Here is a 24,023-nt window from a genome sequence, read left to right on the forward strand (position 1 = left end):
TTCCTCCAGAACTATGCCAGAATCAACTGATTCTTGAAAGATCATTACCAATGCCTTCGCAATCTCTTCATCCACCCCTTTCAGAACCCTGGAGTGTATACCATCTGGTCCAGGTGACTTATCTACCTTCAGTTTCACAAGAATCTTCTCCCTAGTAATGGCAACTTCACAGACTTCTGCCCCCAACATTCTCGAACATCTGACATACTACTTATATCTTCCACGGTGAAGACGAATGCAAAATACTTATTCACATCATCCGCCATTTCCTTGTTCCCCCATTATTACCAGCATCATTTTACAGCGATCCGATATCCACTCTTGCCTTTTACACTTCATGTATCTTTAGAATCCTTTGGTATCCTCTTTAATATTACTGGCTTGCTTACCTTTGTATTCCATCTTTTCCTTCTTAATGGCTTTTTAGTTGCCTTCTGTTGGTTTTTAATAGCTTCCCAATCCTTTTAAGTTTCTACTAATTTTTATGCCCTCTCTTTGGCTTTGACTTTTCTTGTTAGCCATGGATGTGTCATCTTGCCTTTAGAATACTTCTTCCACCTTGGGATGTATATATCTTGCGCCTTCCAAATTACTTCCAGAAATTCAAGCCATTGCAGCTCTTCCGCTATCCCTACCAGTGTTCTTTTCCAATCAGTTTTGGCCAGCTCCTCTCTCATGCCTCTGTAATTCCCTTTACACTTTAGCACTGATATATATGACTTTAGCTTCTCCTTCTCAAATTGCAGGGTGAATTCTGTCATTTTATGATCACTTCCATCATCTTAAGTGTTCCGTTACCTTAAACTTTCCAATCAATTCTGGTTCATTGCACAACACCCAATCCAGAATTGCTGATCCCCAATTGGGCTCAAATTTACAAGGATGTTGCTGGAACTCAAGGCCTTGAGTTATAAGGAAAGATCAAACAGGTTAGAACTTTATTCCCTAGAATGTAAAAGACTGAGTGAAGATTTGATTAGAGGTATACAAAATTATGAAGGGTATCAATAAAGTAAATGCAAGTAGACCTTTTGCACAGATAGAGTGAGAGTACACCTAGAGGGAATGAGTTAAGAGTGAGAAGTGTAAAGTTTAAGGGGAACCTCCTTCACCCACAGGGCAGTGGGAGTGTGGAGCGAGCTACCAGCGCAAATGATGGATGTGATTTTGATTTCAACACTTGGATAGGTACATGGATGGGAAGGGTTTTGAGGGCTATGGTCCAAGTGCAGGTTGATGGCACTATGCAGTTTAAATAGTTTGGCACAGACTAGATAGGCCGTAAGGCCTGCTCCTGTGCTCTAGATTTCTATGACTATGACAAAAATACAATCACTTTAGTTATGGGTATACATTCATTCAGCAATTGAAATAATGTTTATCAGTATATAGAAATGTTCAACCCACCATGTGGCAAATGCTCTGCAGCAGCCTCCCTTTTTGCCCTCTGCTTTTCCGAAATCAACTGCAGTCATATTTTCATTTTCAGCATTAATGCACACATAAACATTAGTCTGTGGCAGTGTAACTACAGACCACCATCATTATTTTTTTTTAAAGTTGCACATTGTTCCACCATCGGATTTCTTTCTCAATAGTATTATTAAATCACCTGTTCCCCAGTTTAGAGAGAAAGAGTAGCCTGTCTACTTGCTTTTTGTCTACCATATAACACTGAGCTGTCTGGTCTATGCAGGCTAGTTTCCAAAGATCAATCCTTGAACCTCAAAACCATTTCACCACCCCCCCCCCAACTAATGAAACACACACATTCTGCAGTTTTCTTCAACAAACTGCTGTATCAGATACCTGATGGAATCATTTATGTATCTGACTGTACAAGACTACAGTAGTGCGTGTGAACTAACTCACACGTGCCAATGCAAGCAAATCAAATCAGATATTCACCTGCAGTTAACCTGCTGGATTCAGCTCAGTGTCTAAACAGTGAACTATCTTCTGACAAATTTACTGCCAATATTGTCATACATTAAAAAAAGCTCATTTAAAATGTGCTTTACATTTTTGAAGTAAAAAGCAAAACAATAAATCATCTTACTCAAGCAGTGTTATCTTAGAAATAACTGTTCCATTGAACTAAAAGCTACTTCAATTTTTATCTTGTCAGGGTTAAAGGCAACTTTACGTGACAGCCAGGTTTATTTCAAAAGTTAACCAATTCATTTTCAGAATGTGGTGGAAACAAATCAAGTGAAAGATTTGATTCTGCTATTGTCTACCAAGTAATTTGAAGGAGATTATCTGGAAATATAACATAAAAGGTGACAGTGATTTTCTCTTTCCATCCAAACTCAAAAATTTGGACTCTGTTAAAAATATAAAGTCTTCATTTTGTACCAACACCAACTTTTTCTTTCCATTGTAGGCTGTCACTTTAGTGGAAGTCCATGACAGGAAGCTGTAGAATGAAAAGAAGCTTTAATCTTATGACTATAAATAAATTTATAATAAAATTGATGGCAACCATTATGCCAATCTCATGCCTATTATAATGCTACTGGTTTCAAAGGATAGGGTGACTAAGGCATTGCTTTTAATATTTACTCAAATCAAAGACAGGCCTACATCTGGGAAACATTTGGAAACTAGCCATTTTCACCACTCCAGCGTGTGGTGAAAACTGCCCAGTGAATTATCGACAGCATTTGTAATGCCCAGCATTGAGAACATCTACCATAAACGCTGCCTGGGCAGGGCGAAAAGCATTATCAGGGATGCATCTGACCCTAACCATGGACTTTTTAAATTTCCTCCCATCCGGTAGGCGCTACAGGAGCCTCCGTTCCCGCACCAGCAGGCACAGGAAGAGCTTCTTCCCTGAGGCTGTGACACTGCTGAACCTCTCATCACAGCGCTAAGCAGTATTGCATCCGTATTGTACTGTCTCAGTACTTTTATATTTGTATGCTGTAGCACTTTTTTTATTCGCAGTTATTTTGTAAATAACACTATTCTTTGTATTTCTGGTCAGATGCTAAATGCACTTCATTGGCTTTGTATCTGTACTCGGCATAATGACAATAAAGTTGAATCCAATCTAATCTAATCTAATTAGGGAGATCTAGTTTCATAGCAATTTAAAAGCAACAAAGAATAAATAAATCTCATTCTGATAACTCAGACAGGAAAAGTTGAATCTGAATAGGAAACATGTTATTATACATGGAGAAAATCAATTGTCCAAAATTGAAATATTTAAATTAGTTGTGAATTAATATAGGAGAACTTATATAAACCACAGTTTGGAAATCTTGTCTCCTTTGCAAAACCTTCTGAGATATCACAAAGGTTTAAATCAGAGCAATACACTGTTTCTTATTAAATATCTCATTGACAAATCATGCAACAAGTAGGAATCACTGTCAGAGATTCAAATCTACAATTAACCCCAAGATCCTCTTCTTCAGCCATTACATTCTGACCCACTCTGCGTTCCCAAAAAATAGTCCTATGACCTTAACTATTTAAGTGTATTCTGTTAAATTACATATTGCTCCCTTCTGGGGTTTCTGAAAGTGTATTAGAGCAAATAGGAGAAGGATATGTACATCATCTTCAACCATTTTTACAAGCAAGTGGGTGAGAACAATGCAGTTATTTTAAAAGAATGTATGAATTGTAAAAAGCACGAGTACCTTTTAAATGCAGACAGGTTGGGTTTTTGTTCCAAAAGGGGCCTAGGTATCTTTGTACACTAGTCATTCGATGCCAACATGCAGGTTCCACAAGTAATTAGGAAAGTAAATGGTATATTAAGACTTTGTTAAGGAGAGAAATTGAATACAGTAGTTGGGAAGTCTTACTGCAATTGCATAGGGGCTTGTAGACTACATTTAGAGTATTATGCATGGTTGTGGTCAGCTTCTGCAACTTCATGTGACAAACAAGTCTATTTCAAAAGTTAACTAAATAATTCTTACAACGTGGAGGAAACAAATCAAACAAATGGAAAGATGTGATTCTGCTATTGCAAATGCAGCAATGTTTCCAGGGCTGGTAGGTTTGCCATACGTGCGGAGATTAAGTAGGCTGGGCCTGTCATTTAGAAAAGTGAGCAATATTCTAAAATGTTCTCAATGAAATCTACAAAGCTCTTACAAGGCTTAACAAGGTAAAATGCAGGGAGGGTTTAGTCACAACTGGGGATCACATTCTCAGAATATCACGTAGACATTTAGGAGTGAAAGGAAGGGAAATTTCTTCTCTCAGAAATGGAGGCTCTTTGGTATTTTCTCCTCTGGAGGGCTGTGCATACTCAGGCATTTGGTTAATTCAAAGCAGAGATTAGTAGATTACTGAGTATTAAGGGGATCAAAGGATGCAGGGTTCATCTGAGAAAACAGAGCTGAGGTAAAAGATAGCAAAGATATTGACAAATAGCAGGGTTTGGTTGAAAGGCTCAGATGGACTATTCCTGCTCCTAATACTTATATTGTGTTCCTAAAGTATAAATAGAATTTGGGTGCTTGTACAATAATGAATAAGTAATCACACAAGAGTAAACATTGTAAAGCAATAATAAATACACCATTTTCTCATTTTCAAGATTGCAAAACCAGATGAAATAGACATCAAGTTGATGAGTAGAAAAGAGCTTTGTTTCCCATGAAAACTAGTTCACTATACAGATTATTACAAATGTGCTATGATAAATGTAGATTATTTAAAAGCCATCACTTAATTTTCCAAAATTGTCTTCTAACTCTGTTAGCAATATTCTTAAATGGAAATTTCACAGAACATGCTTCCATTGAAATGAGCTGTGCAAATTATCAATTTTTTTGTATTGATTAGAATGGATGGGTTTAAAACAATCTGCCCATCACTAAATGCATGCAACAAGTAAAATAGTTCTGCTTGAATAACACAGCACTTTTTGTGAATATCAAAAATAATGGGTAATAAACTTGAGAAAATGATAACAATGAACTAAAACTATTCTCATAATTCTGATAAAATTTAGTCATGTTATTTATAGCTCAAAGCATATAAAAAGAATCAAGGAATTAAACAAAACTATTCATGCCACTTATTTCACTTTATTTAAATATCGTGTGCACTTAGACCTGCATTACTTATGAAGCAATAATGAAACTCTATACTAGGTTTATATTTGTGAGAATAATTTAAGTATCCATTTTGCAATCACTACACAAGGTAAAGGTTACAGCAGATTATTTCCACTTTTACAATGGGGCCAAGGTAGCAGGTTATGATATTAAAATCAGCAAAATCTGGCCAATGTAAATAATACACATTCCATTTTATAGCTGGAGTAGCAAACTTCGATCATAGTGAAATCTTCAGAAACTTCTGAACTACAGAATACTTTGTAAAAAGCTCTCAGGATTTTCCTCAACATATTTGGGATAAATTAGTTATGCACTCTGATTACACATCGTCAGTTTCAAAGCATTCACAAGTGACCTTATGAAAGCAAATGGAATCTGCAAAAGGGAAATTTCAGAGTATTTTTGGCAATATCCCAATCTCACAATTTACTACATATGCCACTGACATAGCAAAACATCAATCAGAAATATTTTCCAGTTCTTAAGGCAAATACTTCTCGAAACATTTTTCAATGCAGTGCTCCAGTAAAAAATGCAACAAACAAGTTAAATCACTGTTTCAGGGTCAAGATTCTTCTATTATAGAAGACTGCTTCCTCCATTCGCCATTGCTGAACTGGTACATATCGCATTTGAAACATAACAACAGCAGAAGGCCAATTGGGTCCTCAGAGCAAATTTGTCATTTTAAGATTACTATGGCTGATTTGACCTCAATTTGCAGTAGCTCCATACCACTTGGTCCTTTAACTGTTTGATCTCCGTCCTTAAGATCAAAATCAATTAACCCAGCATCCACATATTTTTGGGGAGAGAATTCTAGGCCTCATTATCCTTAACATGAAAAAGTGCTTTCTGATTTCACTCTGGAATGGTCTAGCTGTAACTCTAAAGCTGTACACTGTGGTAATCATTTGTCATATCTACTCAACAAAATTCCTTTATAATTCAATTAGCTTCAATTACATTCAGAAATTGAAAACTTTAAATCTGAGCAATCCATATTGGGTGCACATCATGACAAATATTTTGGAGACTCTGAACAAATATTTAGTTACAAAAAATAAATTTGTGCAATGTTTTATCTTACAAACATTTTAAACGCTTCTGGAAAATCAGAATCCTTGACAAAGGAGCTTAACAAAAGTGAATTGTTTCTTAAAAACATCACATTGAAATATTATTTTGAAACAGACAAGGGTTCCTATTGTGCAGTGAATACTTCAAATCTGGAAACTATATATGGCTGTACATACCATCCTTGATCTACTCAACACAACTGTTTTTACGCAATTAGTTCACAGCAGTGAAAATTACTGCCTTAAAAAGTCAGAATTATCACCAGGGCTGGAGTCCAAGCAACCCATTGTTGCTATCAGGACCAATCCATGGGGCTGTTCTTCTCTAGCACATTCTTACAAAGGAAGTCAATATGGTTCAAATGCAGAACAACTGGTGTGGACCAATATTTAACCTTGCACCATGGAAATATCAATTCACACAACAAAGTCCCACAGGTTCACTGTCAGATACCACATTTTGTGAACTTGCTCCATTATATTACATCTTGCATGCAGCATGCTTAACACTTACTGTTTCGGCACCTTATAATCATAAGATGCACGAACTCAATTGTCAGAACTTTTCAGCTAGACGAAAACACTTTGCCAACATACCTCATTGTGAACAATGCCTGGATAAATATAGTATTATTTGTATCAATCATATGTATGCAAATTTTGGTGCATTTCCAATCTTCTCACGATCAATAAACATTTCCCCTCCACCTTGACTCAATTTCATATTACCTTTTCGTGAGCGAGGAAAAATCATTTGATTACCGGAGTGTGAATTATCCCTATTTGCACTGGTTAAAATATCAGGGCTGTTTTACAGTCAGATGTTGGTAGTAATTCAGTATTGGGAAAAAAATAAAGTGCCAATTTGGACCAGAATATATGAACTATCCAAATGATTTAGTGTTGGAAGATGTAGCACTAAGATCTATGAGAGGTTGAAATGAAGGCAACTCAATGAAATAAGCTATCCAGATAATTCAAGCTTCTCACCAGCTGTTTGAAATTGTAGTTTGTCAGAAGTCAAAATGTTCTTTTGTATTTCTACACAGAAACAAATTACTGCTTTGCTTGGTTTTCAAACATTTTAAATATTTTTCTCCGTACTTTTCCACCTAACCATCCTCTCTTTACAAAATTAAAAGAAATTCATGTTCCTGGGTTTAAGGCAATTTTGAACATACAAGCGTCTGGGTAACACATCCCAAACCCCTTTACAGCAAAACAGGACAGCATCAAACTATCACTAATCTCAAATGACGAGGTAGAAAACTATTATTCAATTATTTTAACAAAAGAGTCAACTAAATACGCTGTTTTAAAGAAAAAGCCTGCACATATGTAGTTATACAGATGAACTAAATCCTGTGCTCTTCAATGTCAAGTATACTGGACTAGAATACCTGGACAGAAAGACCATTCGGTCAAAATTCAGAACTGGAATTTTGTCGAGGAAGGTGGTAGTAAGGCAGATATAAGTAAGCAGAAAGAATCAGAACAAAATAGGGTACAACTTTGCCAAAACAAAATAATGATACTGTAAATTATCATACTCAATTCCTGCTCTTGGGTGAGAGACTGTAGACATCTATCTATATTCTCGTGATGCAGAGAAACTAAGTTAATAGCAATTTGCTGAACACAACAGTGCAGTTTGCTTCAAACCAAATCTATTGTCAGACAGAATGTACATCAGTTTACACCATGCAAAACTAATCACTAAACTCAAAATTCAAACGTTACCATTGATTTATTTATTTAATATTGCCTACAGTTCAAGAACAAGAACTTGCTGTTTCTTACTTTGCTTAGCCAAAGCTATTGGATCTCTAATTTTACATAATAAATTATCGTAGTACTAAATCGCAAAATTATGGGAAATTGAGCAAACTAACCTGATAATTCTAAAAATTATGCATACTAAATTTTCTCACACGTATACCTGAACCAATTCAAGGCTACATTTGATCACTGACTATGTAATTATAAAATTTTCATTGCTGGGTTTATGTAATGGAGTGTGTATTGCAAAACTTCAATTTTGTAAAGCTAGTCACACACACAAAATGCTGGTGGAACTCATCAGGCAACATCATTGGAGGGGATTAAATAGTCGACGTTTCTCAATGAGATCCTTTACCAGGACTGGAAAGGAAGGGGGCAGAAGCAAAAATCAGATAAGATGGGGAGGAGGGGAAGGAGTGCAAGCTGGCAAGTGATAGGTAAGACCAGGAGGAAGGTGAAATGAAGTAAGAAACTGTGAGGGGGTAGGTAGAAAAGATAAAGAACTGAAGAAAGAGTCTGATAGGAGATGACAGTGGACCATGAAAGAAAAGAAAGGAGGGGACCCAGAAGGAAGAAATGGGATATGAAGTGTTGCTCCTCCGACCTGATTTTGGCCTCTTCATGGCAATGGAGAGGTCATGGACAGACATAGCAGTACGTGAATGGGAAGTCATTTGAAATGGGTGGCCACTAGGTGATCCTGCCTTTTACCTCTAGCATTCTGTATGTATTCCCAGCATCTGTGGAATCCCTTATGTTTCTGTTTGTAGACCTAGTCATTCTTTTCAAATAAAAAAAATATACAGAGCTTATTCTTCTTCAATTAGCAGTAAAAATCCTAATACTGGTATATTTTTTATGAAAAGGATGACTAGATTTATAGCAATTAAGAGTTCTCGAATGCATACACAATTACATAAACCTAACAATGAAAATCTTATAACTAATTGGTCAGTTATTAAATGTAGCATTGAATAGGTTCAGGGGTGGGTGGGTGTGTGGGTGTGTGTATAAAAAGAGAATTTACTATATATCAATTCTGAATTATCATTGTAAATCACAAATTTCCCACAATTTTGCAATTCAGAACTTCAATAATGTATTATTTAAAATAATAAGTCCAATTGCTGTAGCAAACTAAATTAGAAACAGAGAAAAGTGGGAAATTAGTATGTGATTATGAGTGATCTTACACAAATGAATTAATAGTAATATTTGATTTTTCTAAGATTATCATCTATTTTGATGTCTGCAGACTTCAATTAAAGTTCTAGGCAAGTTGGTATTTCAATGTGCACATTCAAATACAAACAATGAAACATCGAGAAGAAGAAACAAATCTAGGGTTTGGTTCAGCATTCACGAAGGTCACATCAGTAAGAGCTTCTACTCAGATTACAATCATTACAATTCTTTCTCCCTATTCCTCACTACCCATGCTGCTTAAAAATCTGTTTGTCTTTACACTGAACAAACCCTTGGCCGGTGCATATACAGCTTCTGGTGCAGAAAATTCCAGAATTTCCCAAGCTAGGAAGAAATTCCACGGCGGCTATCCCAGTCTTAAGTCAATTGGTACACAAATGGCACAGATTACTGCAATTTATTATATATCTGTACTGGCATGAACCCCACAAATCCTTCTAAACTGCTACTCATGAGACCATACATATTCTAAACTTGGCTGCTCCTGTTAATTAATTTAAAATGTGGAACAATGGTTCTGTCCAATTGCTCTTTCAGGCAGAATTCAGAAGATAATTTAAACTGTATGCTTTTCCATCAAGAATGGCTTTAAACTTTGGCAAACACACAGTCTGGTTTGAAGAAGCCCTAAACTTCTCTGGATCTTATGGCCAGAACATTTAGACAATGTTCGTTTCAAGAAAAACCAAACTGAAATTACAAAGTCAGAACAAGCTAAATGTCTCACAAACACTTAAAAGTCTAGCATTCAGTCATAAAGCTCATGAAAAGTTGCCTGTCTCCCAAGGTACGAAATGATGCACCAAAGGGTCAAAAACTAGTGTGAAGGGAATATTACTTCAAAAATGAATATCACTTCAAGAATCCAATACCTGCTGCTTAGATTACAGTGAAACAAAGCAAAATTTGCAACAGCAGTGACCAGTGCACTTCACTGACATTTAAAGACTTCAAATATTTCTGTATAAAGGCAAAAACAGCTACTTTTCAGTAGATCTTGGCATGTATTAAACTCATTAAAATCTCAATGAAGAGAAAAGAAATAGTTCTCTGCAGCTGGCCTGATCACTAGTCTTCTATGCTAGTTCATACATTGTGGTCAGTTTTTGCCGCAACATTGCAACTTTCCATTTTCTCACTGTAAAGTCACCAACAAAACCACTGGGAAACATTTTCTCCACAAAAGCTTCCATGTGAAGAATTCACTTAATACATCAGGCTCAAGACCACTTCAGTAGGGTGTTGTATGTGTCATTAGTCTGTTGTAAAGATTCTTTAAGAAATATAAATGACTTACCGACTTGAAAGAACAACTTAACTTTTATACATATACAGTGGATTCTGGTTAATTGGGCAATCAGTTAATCTGGCAGCCATTTATTTTGGGGCAACTCTTAAAGAATAAACACTAATTAACAAAATAGATGGGATTACCTTCATTTATTTGAGACACTATGCTGCTTAGTTTTGGACAAGAGACTGTTGCCGAACATTTTCTAACTAGTGTCAGTCGTCTGCACTTGTGTCCCCATTAGACACCACACTGTGCTTAGAACAAACAGTTTTACAATATCAGTAATGTGTATTTGTTTTTTTACATTTTAATTTAGAGATACAGTGTGGAATAGGCCCTTTCAGCCCTTCAAACAGCACTGCCCAGCAACCCACGATTTAAACCGAGCATAATCAAGGGACAATTTACAATGACCAATTAACCCACTAACTGGTACATTTTTGGATGTTTTGGATTGTCTTCAAAATGCAGCCATTTTTGTCACTGATAGCTGGCCAGAAATAAGCAGCAAGACAATTCGGAACTGTTTTGCTCACTGTGGTTTCAAGAATTCAAGCTTGGAGATGCCACAAACAGCTGGAAGTAAAAATGGAACAACTTCACTACTTCAACAAGTTAGGAGCAACAAAGCATTTGAAGGTATCGGTAATCATCTTGAATGTTACAATGAAAATGAAGATTTGGAGGATGAAATTGTCAAAGGCATTGTGTGAAGGCAGTTCATTATCTGCACTAAGTGTTTTAGCTGATTTTGTTCATTTACAGTCAGTCAATCAAAAGAACACTACAGCAAACCATCAGTAACTACTAGGAACTAATACATAGTTTTATAGCACTGTAGTAGCATTTTTGGTCTTCTAATTTATTCTGTATTTCACTTAAACACATAATTTGTTACTCAGTTAAATGGTAGATCGTCTTTTTTATACCTTTTTACCATTACCATGAAACTTCAGCTAACTGGGGCAGCCACTTAACTGGCCAAATTGTACTGGTCCCGATGTGTCCCAATTAACCGGAATCCACAGTATATTAGATAGATAATGTAGCCTCTAATGAAATACAGTTAGGTTTAGGTTGGTACAGCATTATATTTCCATAGCATTGTCTACTATACAGTGTATAATGCCAAGCACTCTTTTGATTTAGCTATACATTTACTCAGAAAGAAATAAAACTTTTTTTTAAAAAAAGAGAATTTCTACAGTTAAATTACAAAGTGCTCACAAAGATTCATCACAGGTGCAAAAGTTGCAGTTTTCACAACCTTCAACTCAGTATCATAGCCTGCAAAACAAAAAGATTTATTCCTTGTTAGTCTTTGCTGGTTGAACAATTGCATGAGGATTCCTATGATGATCAGTTCAAGTTATTTCTATTTGTTGCATTTTGTTTTTGCTTGTCAAACTTCATTACCCAAAAATGACTTGACTATGGAAGTCTACTTGAGCTGATTCGCATAATCCAGGGGTCCCCACCCTTTTTTGCACCACGGACCGGTTTAATATTGACAATATTCTTGTGGACCGGCCGACGGGGGGGGGGGGGTGTTCAAGTAGGGTTAAACTCTCCTCAACATGTCTTTTACAGTTAGGGTTGCCAACTTTCTCACTCCCAAATAAGGGACAAAAGTAGCAGTCAAATCCTGGGACACTTTCCCCCAGGAAAGACTACCATGACCATGAAGCCTTGCGCAGGCACCTGTGTGTGCATGCGTGACGTGCGCATGTGATGTGCGCAAGCGCATACGTGCCGATTTTTCCCCCTACAAATTGGTTTTGCCTTCATCTTCCCGACTATACTGTACATACATTATTTCTACTTTATATAGGCTGTGTATTTATCATATTATTCCTGCTTTTACTATATGTTAGTGTTATTTATTTTCGGTTTTATGTGTTATTTGGTATGATTTGTTAGGTTATTTTTTGCATCTGGGAACGCTCAAAAAATTTTCCCATATAAGTTAATGGTAATTGCTTCTTCGATTCACGCCATTTCGGCATAGGAATACTTTACCTTAGCGGGGGAAATACGAGACAGACCAATTTAGCCCAATATAGGGGATGTCCCGGCAAATACAGGACAGCTGGCAACCCTATGTTCAAGTTCAACAGTGCGTGACAGTGAATGAGAAAAGGTGCAGCTGACTCATATCGTTTCCTCACGGCCTGGTAGCACATGCTTTGCAGCCCGGTATCGGTCCACGACCTGGTGGTTGGGGACCGCTGGCATAATTGACTAAGAGGAATCCAGAAAAAAACTGTACAAATGAGAGAGGTAGGACAGATAGATGGAGTTGAATGAAAGAAACACCAAAATTAAAAACAATAATGGCTGGAAATCATTAGGTCAGATGAAATCTGTGTTAAATTGGAATCTATCAGTCTAATCAAGGAAGATATACAACACATACAACAACACAGGTCGGGCAGCATCTGTGGAAACGATCAGTCAACGTTTCGGGCTGGAACCCTTCGTCAGGACTGAAGAGGGAAGGGGCAGAGGCCCTATGAAGAAGGTGGGGGGAGGTCGGCAGAGGCCCTATGAAGAAGGTGGGGGGAGGGTAGGAAGGAGAAGGCCGGTAGATTCCAGGTGAAAAACCAGTAAGGGGAAATATAAAGGGGTGGGGGAGGGGAAGCAGGGAGGTGATAGGCACCTTCCTGCCTATCACCTCCCTGCTTCCCTTCCCCCACCCTTTTGTCTTTCCCCTTACTGGTTTTTCACCTGGAATCTACCGGCCTTCTCCTTCCTACCCTCCCCCCACCTTCTTCATAGGGCCTCTGCCCCTTCCCTCTTCAGTCCTGACGAAGGGTTCCGGCCTGAAACGTTGACTGATCGTTTCCATGGATGCTGCCCGACATGCTGAGTTCCTCCAGTGTGTTGTGAGTGTTGCTTTGACCCCAGCATCTGCAGAGTATTGTGTATATACAACAATGGCTGCTTCCCAGGTCATCAAGTCAAAGAATGATAATCAAAAATATTAAATCTTTTTCCCTCTTTGCTTGATGAGTATTCGGTTGGAATTGAATGAATCAGGATTGGACGTGACTTACATGGAGAATAATTACTCATACAGAGCAAACTCTGCCAAATAGCCCATTCTTAGCTACAGAGTCGTCCATATGTAATACTCCATTTCCTTGTCTGTCTGAATAAATGTCAAGATTCTAGACCTTTGCCAATAGTTAGCTCACAAACCTAAAACAACACTTATTTTCTCTCCCAACCTGCCTTTAAGCCAGAATTATAGTTTAGTGTCCCATTTTCACACTGATGATTGGTGAACAGCATATTTTAATTCTATTTACTACTTGATAAAAGGCAATTTGCCAATGTACATCCCAAACACCAGGAAAGATGTGGTTCCCACAATAAAGTGTCGTGATATTTAACAAGCAGGGATAAATTTCTACTCAGATGGAAATGAGAAGTTATTTAAACTGCTCCGATATATAACATCCCTAGGTGCAACTTGGGAATAGAGAATTTTAAAATAACTATCATTATATATTTGAATAGTACACATAGACTAGAAGTTTCATATTTCAGGAAGAAACTGAAATCAAATTGGTACTTTATAGTTCTTCATGCAGGTTTGAGATATTGTGCATAACATCCCATCAATTGCATCACTTAATAGAAATTTTGATTCCATGACTTAATGGACACCTATCACTTCAGAAATTTCATAGGATACCCAAGGTTCTTGGGAATACAGGTGGAAAGAAGTGCTTTGTGGCATAATATTATCAAGTGATAACCATCTCCAACAGTGAATATCTAACCATAATCAGAAGAGATTCTGAAGATGTTGGAAATCCAGAGTAATACACAAATGGTGGAGGAATTCAGCAGGTCAGGCAGCACCTAGGGAAAGCAATAGAGAGGTCTTGGCCCAAAATGAAGACTCTTTATTCCTTCCCATAGATTCTGCTTCACCTGCTGAATTTCTCCACCATTTTATTTGTTACTCAGAATATCCAACCACCTCTTTTCACATTTAATTGCATCTCCATTACAAGACGATCTACTGTCAGCAATATGCTGAGCATAGTGAGTGGCTAGAAATTGAACTGAAACAATCAAAGTACTGTAATTACAAGAGGAAACCAGAAGCCCTTCAGTGAGTCCCTCATCTGTTAAAGAAACCTATATTAAATTGTCCCATCTGACAAAAAGGCAAACTCACACAGAAAGGCAATTTAGCAGACATCTTTACATCACAAGGTTCTATGAAGTGGACATACTTCCATTTCTTTGGTATATGAGGCAAAATTCTTGATATCATCTGCAGCAATTCAACCATTAGTTTCTTAAGGAGATTAAGAATGAACATTAGATGCAGGTCTTGCCAAGAATGCCTACATCCCATTAATAAAAATCGCAACTGTATTATCTGAGCTACTGGACACAACTTCAGTTGACTATGCTAGGACAGTTAATGGGATTTCTTATGTACATACTAGAATTGAAGAGTTTAATCCATAATAAATTTAAAACTCATTTAAAATACCGATGTTAGCATCCTAATTTATACTACATCTCTTTCAACTATTGCCAAAATTCACAGAGCTACTGTGGATCTCACATGAACAATGCCAAAGCTCTAAAATTCACATGTGCTTTCAAATCTCTTCAGAATTTTATTTCTCCACAGCCTCATCCTTCTCCAATTCTGGAACCTCCTGCAGTCCTTAAATCCATAAGTGAATGTCTGCATGCCTCCAGATGTTGGTCTTAGTTATCTCCATTTTGAAAATTGATCCACAACTAGTGGTTAAGTCATAAACTCTGGAATTCTATGGGGGGGGGTGATTGATAAGTTCATGGCCTAAGGTAGAAGGAGATGAGTTATACAGCTCTTGTTACATGCATGTGCAGTTCAACTCTTTGAGTGAAAATGCAGCAAGTTTGAAGTTAATAACTCATCTCCTTCTATCTTAGGCCACGAACTTATCAATCACCTCTGCTGTGGACCACTTTCTGGAGGTTCAAGACGCCGACTTCTACAAAGAAGGGATCTGTATGCTCCAGGACCACTGGACTAAGTGTGCAAATGTAGGAGGGGACTATATTGAAAAATAAATGAGCTAGGTTTTCTAAAATTTACTCCTACTTAGGCCAAGAACTTATCAATCACCCCTCGTATTCTGTTATCTCTTTCTCTGCTTTCTTAATAATATTTTTAAAAACTAGGTCCATGAACAAACTTTTGGTCACTTGTCCCAATATATCTTACATGTCTCAGAGTTAGATACTCCTGTATATAGTAAATGTGAAGTGTATTGCAATATTTCACTAAACAAAAATATAAAATGCAGTTAGTTAATGTTAATTTTTCTAGTTTTCACAAGTTTAAGATTTTTGCATATGTCAAGGGAACATAGGAACAGGAGAAAGAGATCAATTAGACTCTCAAGCAACACACATCAAAGTTGCTGGTGAACGCAGCAGGCCAGGCAGCATCTCTAGGAAGAGGTACAGTCGACGTTTCAGGCCGAGACCCTTCGTCAGGACTAACGAAGGAAGAGTTAGTAAGAGATTTGAAAGTGGGAGGGGGAGGGGGAGATCCAAAGTGGTAGGAGAAGACAGGAGGGGGAGGGATGGAGCCAAGAGCTGGAGAGGTGATTGGCAAAGAGGATACGAGAGGATCATTGGACAGGAGGTCCGGGAAGAAAGACAAGGGGGGGGGGACCCCAGAGGATGGGCAAGGGGTAAAGTCAGAAGGACAGAGGGAGAAAAAGGAGAGTGAGAGAAAGAATGTGTGTATAAAAATAAATAACAGATGGGGTACGAGGGGGAGGTGGGGCATTAGCGGAAGTTAGAGAAATCGATGTTCATGCCATCAGGTTGGAGGGTACCCAGACGGAATATAAGGTGTTGTTCCTCCAACCTGAGTGTGGCTTCATCTTTACAGTAGAGGAGGCCGTGGATAGACATGTCAGAACGGGAATGGGATGTGGAATTAAAATGTGTGGCCACTGGGAGATCCTGCTTTCTCTGGTGGACAGATCGTAGGTGTTCAGCAAAGTGGTCTCCCAGTCTGCGTCGGGTCTCGCCAATATATAGAAGGCCACATCAGGAGGCCACATCCCTGCCCTCAAGTTTATCTGGTCCATTTCCGACACCTCCCTCCCCTTTCTAGATCTTTCTGTCTCTGTCTCTGGAGGCAGCTTATCCACTGATATCTACTATAAGTCTACTGACTCTCACAGCTATCTGGACTATTCCTCTTCTCACCCTGTCTCTTGCAAAAACGCCATCCCCTTCTAGCAATTCCTCCGTCTCCGCCGCATCTGCCCTCAGGATGAGGCTTTTCATTCTAGGACGAGGAAGATGTCCTCCTTTTGTAAAGAAAGGGGCTTCCCTTCCTCCACCATCAACTCTGCTCTTAAACGTACCTCCCACATTTCACGTACATCTGCTCTCACTCCATCCTCCCGCCACCCCACTAGGAATAGGGTTCCCCTGGTCCTCACCTACCACCCCACCAGCCTCTGGGTCCAACATATTATTCTCCGTAACTTCCGCCACCTCCAACGGGATCCCACCACTAAGCACATCTTTCCCTCGCCCCCCTCTCTGCTTTCCGCAGGGATCGCTCCCTACGCGATTCCCTTGTCCATTCAACCCCCCCATCCCTCTCCACTGATCTCCCTCCTGGCACTTATCCTTGTAAGCGGAACAAGTGCTACACATGCCCTTACACTTCCTCCCTTACCACCATTCAGGGCCCCAAACAGTCCTTCCAGGTGAGGCGACACTTCACCTGTGAGTCGGCTGGGGTGATATACTGTGTCCGGTGCTCCAGATGTGGCCTTCTATATATTGGCGAGACCCGACGCAGACTGGGAGACCGCTTTGCTGAACATCTACGCTCTGTCCGCCAGAGAAAGCAGGATCTCCCAGTGGCCACACATTTTAATTCCACATCCCATTCCCATTCTGACATGTCTATCCACGGCCTCCTCTACTGTAAAGATGAAGCCACACTCAGGTTGGAGGAACAACACCTTATAATCCATCTGGGTACCCTTCAACCTGATGGCATGAACATCAATTTCTCTAACTTCTGCTAATGCCCCACCTCCCCCTCATACCCCATCTGTTATTTATTTTTATACACACTTTCTTTCTCACTCTCCTTTTTCTCCCTCTGTCCCTCTGACTATACCCCTTGCCCATCTTCTGGGTTCCCCCCCCACCCCCGTCTTTCTTCCCGGACCTCCTGTCCCATGATCCTCTCGTATCCCCTTTGCCAATCACCTGTCCAGCTCTTGGCTCCATCCCTCCCCCTCCTGTCTTCTCCTATCATTTTGGATCTCCCCCTCCCCCTCCCACTTTCAAATCTCTTACTCACTCTTCCTTCAGTTAGCCCTGACGAAGGGTCTCGGCTTCAAACGTCGACTGTACCTCTTCCTAGAGATGCTGCCTGGCCTGCTGCGTTCACCAGCAACTTTGATGTGTGTTGCTTGAATTTCCAGCATCTGCAGAATTCCTGTTGTTTGCGTTTTTAAAATTAGACCCTCAAACCTGTTACAAATTCAATATTTTTTAAATGGCCGATCTGCATCATAACACCATCTTCTTTGGTTCTGTAAGAGTCTGTGACATTTGTCTCCTCCTATAACAAATGTACCTTTCAACTAGTTACTTTAACCCAGCTCTATCATCACACAGCACGAGTTTCGGCTTCTATTTTCCTCTCTCCTTGCGGGCTGTCCAAATCAGCTTGAATAATGTTCTGCCGCATGGCAATTTCTGGTCCACCACCATAGATAGTAAACAAATAGTTCCACGTTTCTTCAGAAATCTGACCATAATCTGCACCTAATTAAAAGAAAATGAGAACCAAAATACAAGAGGAAAACAAAAATCAGTAAAGAAATCTCAATCTATAGGGACATGAATCTGCCATTACATTTGGTCTGCATTACCACTGATAGCAATATTACATTCACTTAAATAGTGCACATATTTTAAGGAAATGTATCCATGCCTGTTTTACTATTTTGAAATATTTTATTCTTAAATCACCACTGTTTGGTTCCATACCTTGTTTTAGTTGGACATGGCCACCTTTAATGACTGCAATTTTGCTATTGTCTATTGGACCAGGAGGCTCTGGGAGAGGAAAAAAAATAAATACATTCAGCTGTTTTCACCGATATATACTTCAATTGCTTTCAATGCAGAGTACTGTATACTGAAATAATCCAGAGGAAGAAAAGGCCAATTTATCCATGTCTACTCCATTTAGAATCTAGGTATGATCATTCCATCTCCTCCAACAGCTATCCAATGCTGTTAAGAAATGCTATACTTTACTGAATGCCTTAGCGAAAAGAAAACTGTGCAATCTCATAATATTTTTGTCATCATAAAAAATCTATATTTTGTGACACCGTACTTTGGTGCTATTTAACCTTACATAAACATCAGAGGCTTCTTTGATTGACTGCCATAACTTGTCAACAACCCCATTACCTCTATTGTAGTACAACTATCAGATTGGTATAAGATGATCCTACAGTCCTTAGGGATTATAAGACAAATAAGTCTGTATTCCTAGGCCTGCTTATAAAATACACATATCAAAGATTAAATTAAATTACTGATTTAAACATTACAACTTTACTATGCTGTAACAGTGTCACTTTTTTTTTGAAGTTTTTAATTGCCTGGACATGGGACAGGTTCTAAGTATAGTCCGATGAATTTTAAACTATTGGAATTTAGGAAACTGCCAATCTGTTTGATTTCCTGGAAACATTTCCATCAAATGTTCCTTACCATTGTCTTTGCCTTTAACAAAACCTTCCCATTCACGGAACCACTGCATACTAATGCAGTATATAACACAGGGGGATTCCTCAGCCTGGAACGCTTTGTTTAGCTGGATGAAAAGATAATGAGAAGGGTCACAAAGAGTTTGTTTGCTTCATCATCACTGCTAAATAAAACATTATTTATTCATGATTACTTTGCTACCTGTGAGAACTTATTGTGTGAAAACTGACTACAGTGCCTAGGCTTCAAGAGTCCTTTTTTTGGGTAAACCAAAGGTTGTGAACAAGGTTCCTTCTCATAGGTTAGTAGTTCTTAAGTTATCATGTTTATGGATTCAATTACTTCATTGTGACATGAAAGAAAAAAACTTACACTAAATTTTTCATTTTTACCAAGGCACCTTCACAATCTGAGTATACATACATAGGCAAATTATTTGGTGTCAAAGCTAATCACTTTCAACTCAACAATCCCCAACAACACAGAAGGTGATGTGTAAATATGTCCTTAGCCCAGTGAGAACAAAGTAAGTGAATGGGAGTCAATTTGTTTCTGATTGCCTCTGCACCTCGACAGCTATTGATGTTAACATCTGGGTGCGGTGTACAGCTTAGCATTCCGTCACTCAACACGGTAACTCTGTTGACTTCCCATTGACTTCTAAGCATATAAAACAACTTTCTAAGTACATAAAATAAATTCAATGAAGAATCACCCTTGGCAGAGCAGCCATGAAGGATTTAGAGAAGATCCTCAGGAACAGGAACCTACCTTTACGTACAAAGATTCAACTTGTGCAGTCAATGGTGTTCTCAACAACATTATATAGAAGCAGTGTGTTTATTTTCTCAACTAAATTTTCTCACACAAAAGCTTGGCTAACAAAGCAAAAGCTAATCTAGTCAGATAGGTCAGACATTAAATGGAGGAAACTGGGACTGGGACTAACTACATAGCTTTTTCACAGAAATGGTACAGGAACAATGGGCTAAATGTTAATATTGTTCAATTATAATGCATACAAACTTATCAATGTTGGATAATATCTTTTCTCACCTCATACTACACTGTTGGCTTATTTCCTCACTTTGACATAACTACAGGTGAGAAGACTTGAAGAGCCATAAACTTTCAACTGAAAGTGATTCAGCCTCAGCAAGTCAAAAAAGGAAAACAAAGATACAAGTACGCATATTCACTCTGCCTGCTTTATTCTATGTGGATTTAATGATTCATATCCTTGTAATAATTTTTTTTACCAAGTACTTGTTTATTCTTGCTCTTGTAAAATATGTTGCAGTTTAATGGAATGCAACATCACTTCCACAGGGCAGTTTTAGCTTTGCTGATATGGTTAAAACCATACATTTTCTAATACTTGAGGAATTTGCCCACAATTAGGAAACTGATTTGGAATTATATAATACTGCTTTCACTCTATAAAGTTAGGTAGGAATTTAGCATGCCATAACCCTGAGGAATCATCTGATTGCGTAGTGGGAAAGAGTGTTTGAAAGAAGCAAGTGGAAGTAGCTGACACATTTTGTCCGCCATTTCCCAAGAAGATATTGGATTGCGCATAACTAGGCACCTGGCAAGGACCAATCATGGGAAGTTAGGTTTCAGCGGAGAGGCCATTGTGTGAGCGGGACAGTACTGAGTGGGAAATGGAAGCTTTAGTTCGAGGCTTTGGTGAGAAGAGGCATTGGCCGCAGATAGATTTTTTTTGTTATTTATTATTTCCTTCTTTCTTACTGTACACTTAGAGCAATGGAAATGCCAGGCAGGATAGTGGAATGCTCCTCTTGCAGGATGTAGGAAGGCAGGGAGAGCTCCAGTGTCCCTGATGACTACGTCTGCAAGAAGTGCATCCAGCTGCAGCTTCTAACAGACTATATTAAGGAGTTGGATCTGGAACTGGATAAATTCCAAATCATTCGGACAGCTGAGAGGTTGGCAGACTGAACATTCAAGGAGGTAGTTACGCCCAAGGTGTAGAACACGGTAACAGGGGGATAGTCAGGAGGGGGGAAAGGCAAGAGGCAGCCTGTGCAGAATTCACCTGTGGCTCTTCCCCTCAACAACAGATATACTACTTTGGATACTGGTGGGGAGGGGGAATGACCTCACAGAGAAAAGCCACAGTGGTCATGTCTCTGACACTGAATCTGGCTCTGTGGTTTATAAGGCAAGCGGAGAGAAGAGGCGAACTATAGTGACAGCGAATTCATTGATTGGGAAACAGAAAGGAAGTTCTGTGGATAAGAATGAGATTCCCATATAGTTTATGGCCTTCCGGGTGTCAGGGTCGGGGACATCTCGGATCAAGTCCATAGCATTCTTAAATGGGAGGGTGAGCAGTCAGAGGTTGTGGTACATATCGGTACCAATGACATTGATAGGATGGGTGACAAGGTCCTGCAAAGTGAGTTCAGGGAGTTGGGTGCTAAGTTAAAGGACAGTTCCCCAGGGTTGTGATCGCTGGATTGCTACCTATTCTATGTGCTAATGAGGCCAGAAATAGGAAGATCATATAATTTAATATGTGGCTAAGGAGTTGGTGCAGGAGGGAGGGCTTCAAATTTTTGGGTCATTGGGCTCTCTTCCAAGATAGGTGGGACCTGTACAGAAGGGCCATTTTGCACCTGAACTGGAGGGAGACTAATATCCCAGTGGGAAAGCTTGCTAGCGTTGCATTGGGGGCGGGGGAGTTAAATTAAAGTTGCAGGGGAATGGAACCAGAGTGCCAGAGCAGATATTGGAGTGCTGGTGGAGAAAAATGTTGTTAAGCCTACATACAAGGTCAGGAATCAAAGGATTGAACATGGTGGGACTGAAGTTCTGAGCTGTGTATATTTCAAAGCAAGGAGTATTGTAGGAAAGGCGGATGAGCTTAAGGATCATCACGTAGAGTTATAATAGTGTAGCCATTAGTGAGACAATTGCAGGAGGGGCAGGATTGGCAGCTCAATATTCCAGGGTTCCATTGTTTTAGATGTGATAGAGTTGCAGGGATTATAGGGTTAAAGGTGGCATAGTCATGGAAAATGCCATGGCAGTGCTCAGAGAGGACAGACCACACAGCTCGTCTAATGAGACTTTATGGGTAGAACTGAGGAATAGAAAGGTATGACCACATTAATGAGATTATATCAAAGAACACACAATAGACCGCAGACTGTCGTGAAAAATATAAGGTTATAATAGGTGATTTTAACCTTCCACTTATTGACTGCAACTCCCATACTGTGAAAGGGCTGGATGGGAAAGAGTTTGTCAGATGTGTTTAGGAAGGTTTCCATAATCAAGATGTCCCAACTAGAGACAGTGTGACACTAGATCTCCTCTTAGAGAATAAGATCGGGCAGATGACAGAAGTTAATGTAGGGGAACACTTTGCATCTAATAATCTTAATGCCAATAGTTTCAAGGTATTTATGGAAAGGGATAGGTCTGGTCTTCGAGTTGAGATTCTGAATTGGAAAAAGGCCAGTTTTGATGCTATTAAAAGAATCTGGCATGTGAGGATTGGGATAGGTTTTCTGGCAAAGGTGTACTTAGTAAGTGGGAGGCCTTCAAAAATGAAATTTTGAGAGTATAGAGTTTCTGTAAATGTTCGTGTCAGAATAAAAGGCATGGAAAACAGGTTCGGGCAACCCTGGTTTTCAGGAGATATTGAGGCCCTGGTTAAGAAAAAGAAGGTGGTGCACAGCAGGTATAGACAAGCAGGAAGAAAGGAGGTACTTGCGGAATACAAGAACTGCAAGAGAACACTTAAGAAAGAATTTATGAAAGCTAAAAGAAAACATGAAGGTGCTATAGCACATAAGGTGAAGGAGACATCCTAGGGGCTTCTACAGATATAATAAATGCAAAAGGGATAAAATTAGTCTTCTGGAAGATCAGAGTGGTAATTTATGTGTGGAACCAAAAGATCTTAAATAGATTTTTTGCATCTGTATTTGCTTGGGAGGCAGACAAAGAGTCTATGGACGTGAGGCAATGCAGAAGCAAGGTCTATACGGAGTACAGAGGAGGTGGTGTTTGCTGTCTTAAGGCAAATTAGTGAGGATAAATCCCCAGGGCCTGAAAAGGTACTCCCTTGGACTCTGTAGTCCATAAGTTGCAGTGGCCCAAGCAGAGATATTTAAAACATCCTTACCCAGTAGGGTGGGATGACAGAGGATTGGAGGATAGTTAATATTGTTCCGTTGTTTAAGAAAGGCTTTAAGAATAAGACAGGAAATTATAGGCCTGTGTCCTGACATCAGTAATGGGCCAGTTACTGAAAGTTATTCTAAGGGACCAGATATATGAGTATTTGGATTAGAGATAGTCAACATAGCTTTGTGCATCAGAGGTTGTCTCTAATTTTGTAGTTTTTTGAAGAAGTTACCTGGAAAGTTGATGAAAGCAAGGTAGTGGATGTTGTCTCCGTGGACTTTAGCAAGGCCCTTGACAAAGTACCGCCTGAGAGGTTGGTTAAGAAGGTTCAGTGGCTTGGCATTCAAGATGACATAGTAAATTGGGTTAGTAGAAAGTAACCCAGTAATTACCAGAAATCTGCCATTCAGATCTGAAAGAATGTCATGATGTGCAAGTGTAATTGAGGAATCTATAAAAATTGAGAGGAGATTTGATAGAGGAACACAAAATTGAGTAGTATAGATAGGGTAATGCAAGTAGGCTTTTTCCACTGAGGTTGAGAGAAGCTACAATTTGGGGTGATGGGTTAAGAGTCAAAGGTGAAATGTTTAGCAGGAACATGAAGGGGAA

General features: G+C 39.0%; 1 protein-coding gene across 3 annotated transcripts in view; it reads right to left on the minus strand.

Moving 5' to 3' along the window:
* Nucleotides 1-2,159: 2,159 nt before the first annotated feature.
* The window catches only part of usp20 (ubiquitin specific peptidase 20), a 73,482-nt gene continuing 51,618 nt past the window's right edge, over nucleotides 2,160-24,023 (minus strand). Inside the window, exons 22-25 of one of the 3 annotated variants that reach the window (XM_063073614.1) lie at nucleotides 19,251-19,353; nucleotides 18,513-18,581; nucleotides 18,097-18,287; nucleotides 2,160-2,419 (exon numbers count right to left, since the gene is read on the minus strand). In XM_063073614.1, coding sequence (XP_062929684.1) covers nucleotides 18,130-18,287; nucleotides 18,513-18,581; nucleotides 19,251-19,353 — 330 coding nt within the window. In that variant the 3' untranslated portion in view covers nucleotides 2,160-2,419; nucleotides 18,097-18,129. Of the gene's footprint in view, nucleotides 2,420-4,694; nucleotides 11,742-18,096; nucleotides 18,288-18,512; nucleotides 18,582-19,250; nucleotides 19,354-24,023 lie in introns of those variants that run through there. The other 2 variants (XM_063073613.1, XR_010021218.1) reach the window with 2 other exon arrangements.

The sequence above is a fragment of the Mobula hypostoma genome, chromosome 21, assembly GCF_963921235.1.
Source record: "Mobula hypostoma chromosome 21, sMobHyp1.1, whole genome shotgun sequence".
NCBI lineage: Eukaryota > Metazoa > Chordata > Chondrichthyes > Myliobatiformes > Myliobatidae > Mobula > Mobula hypostoma.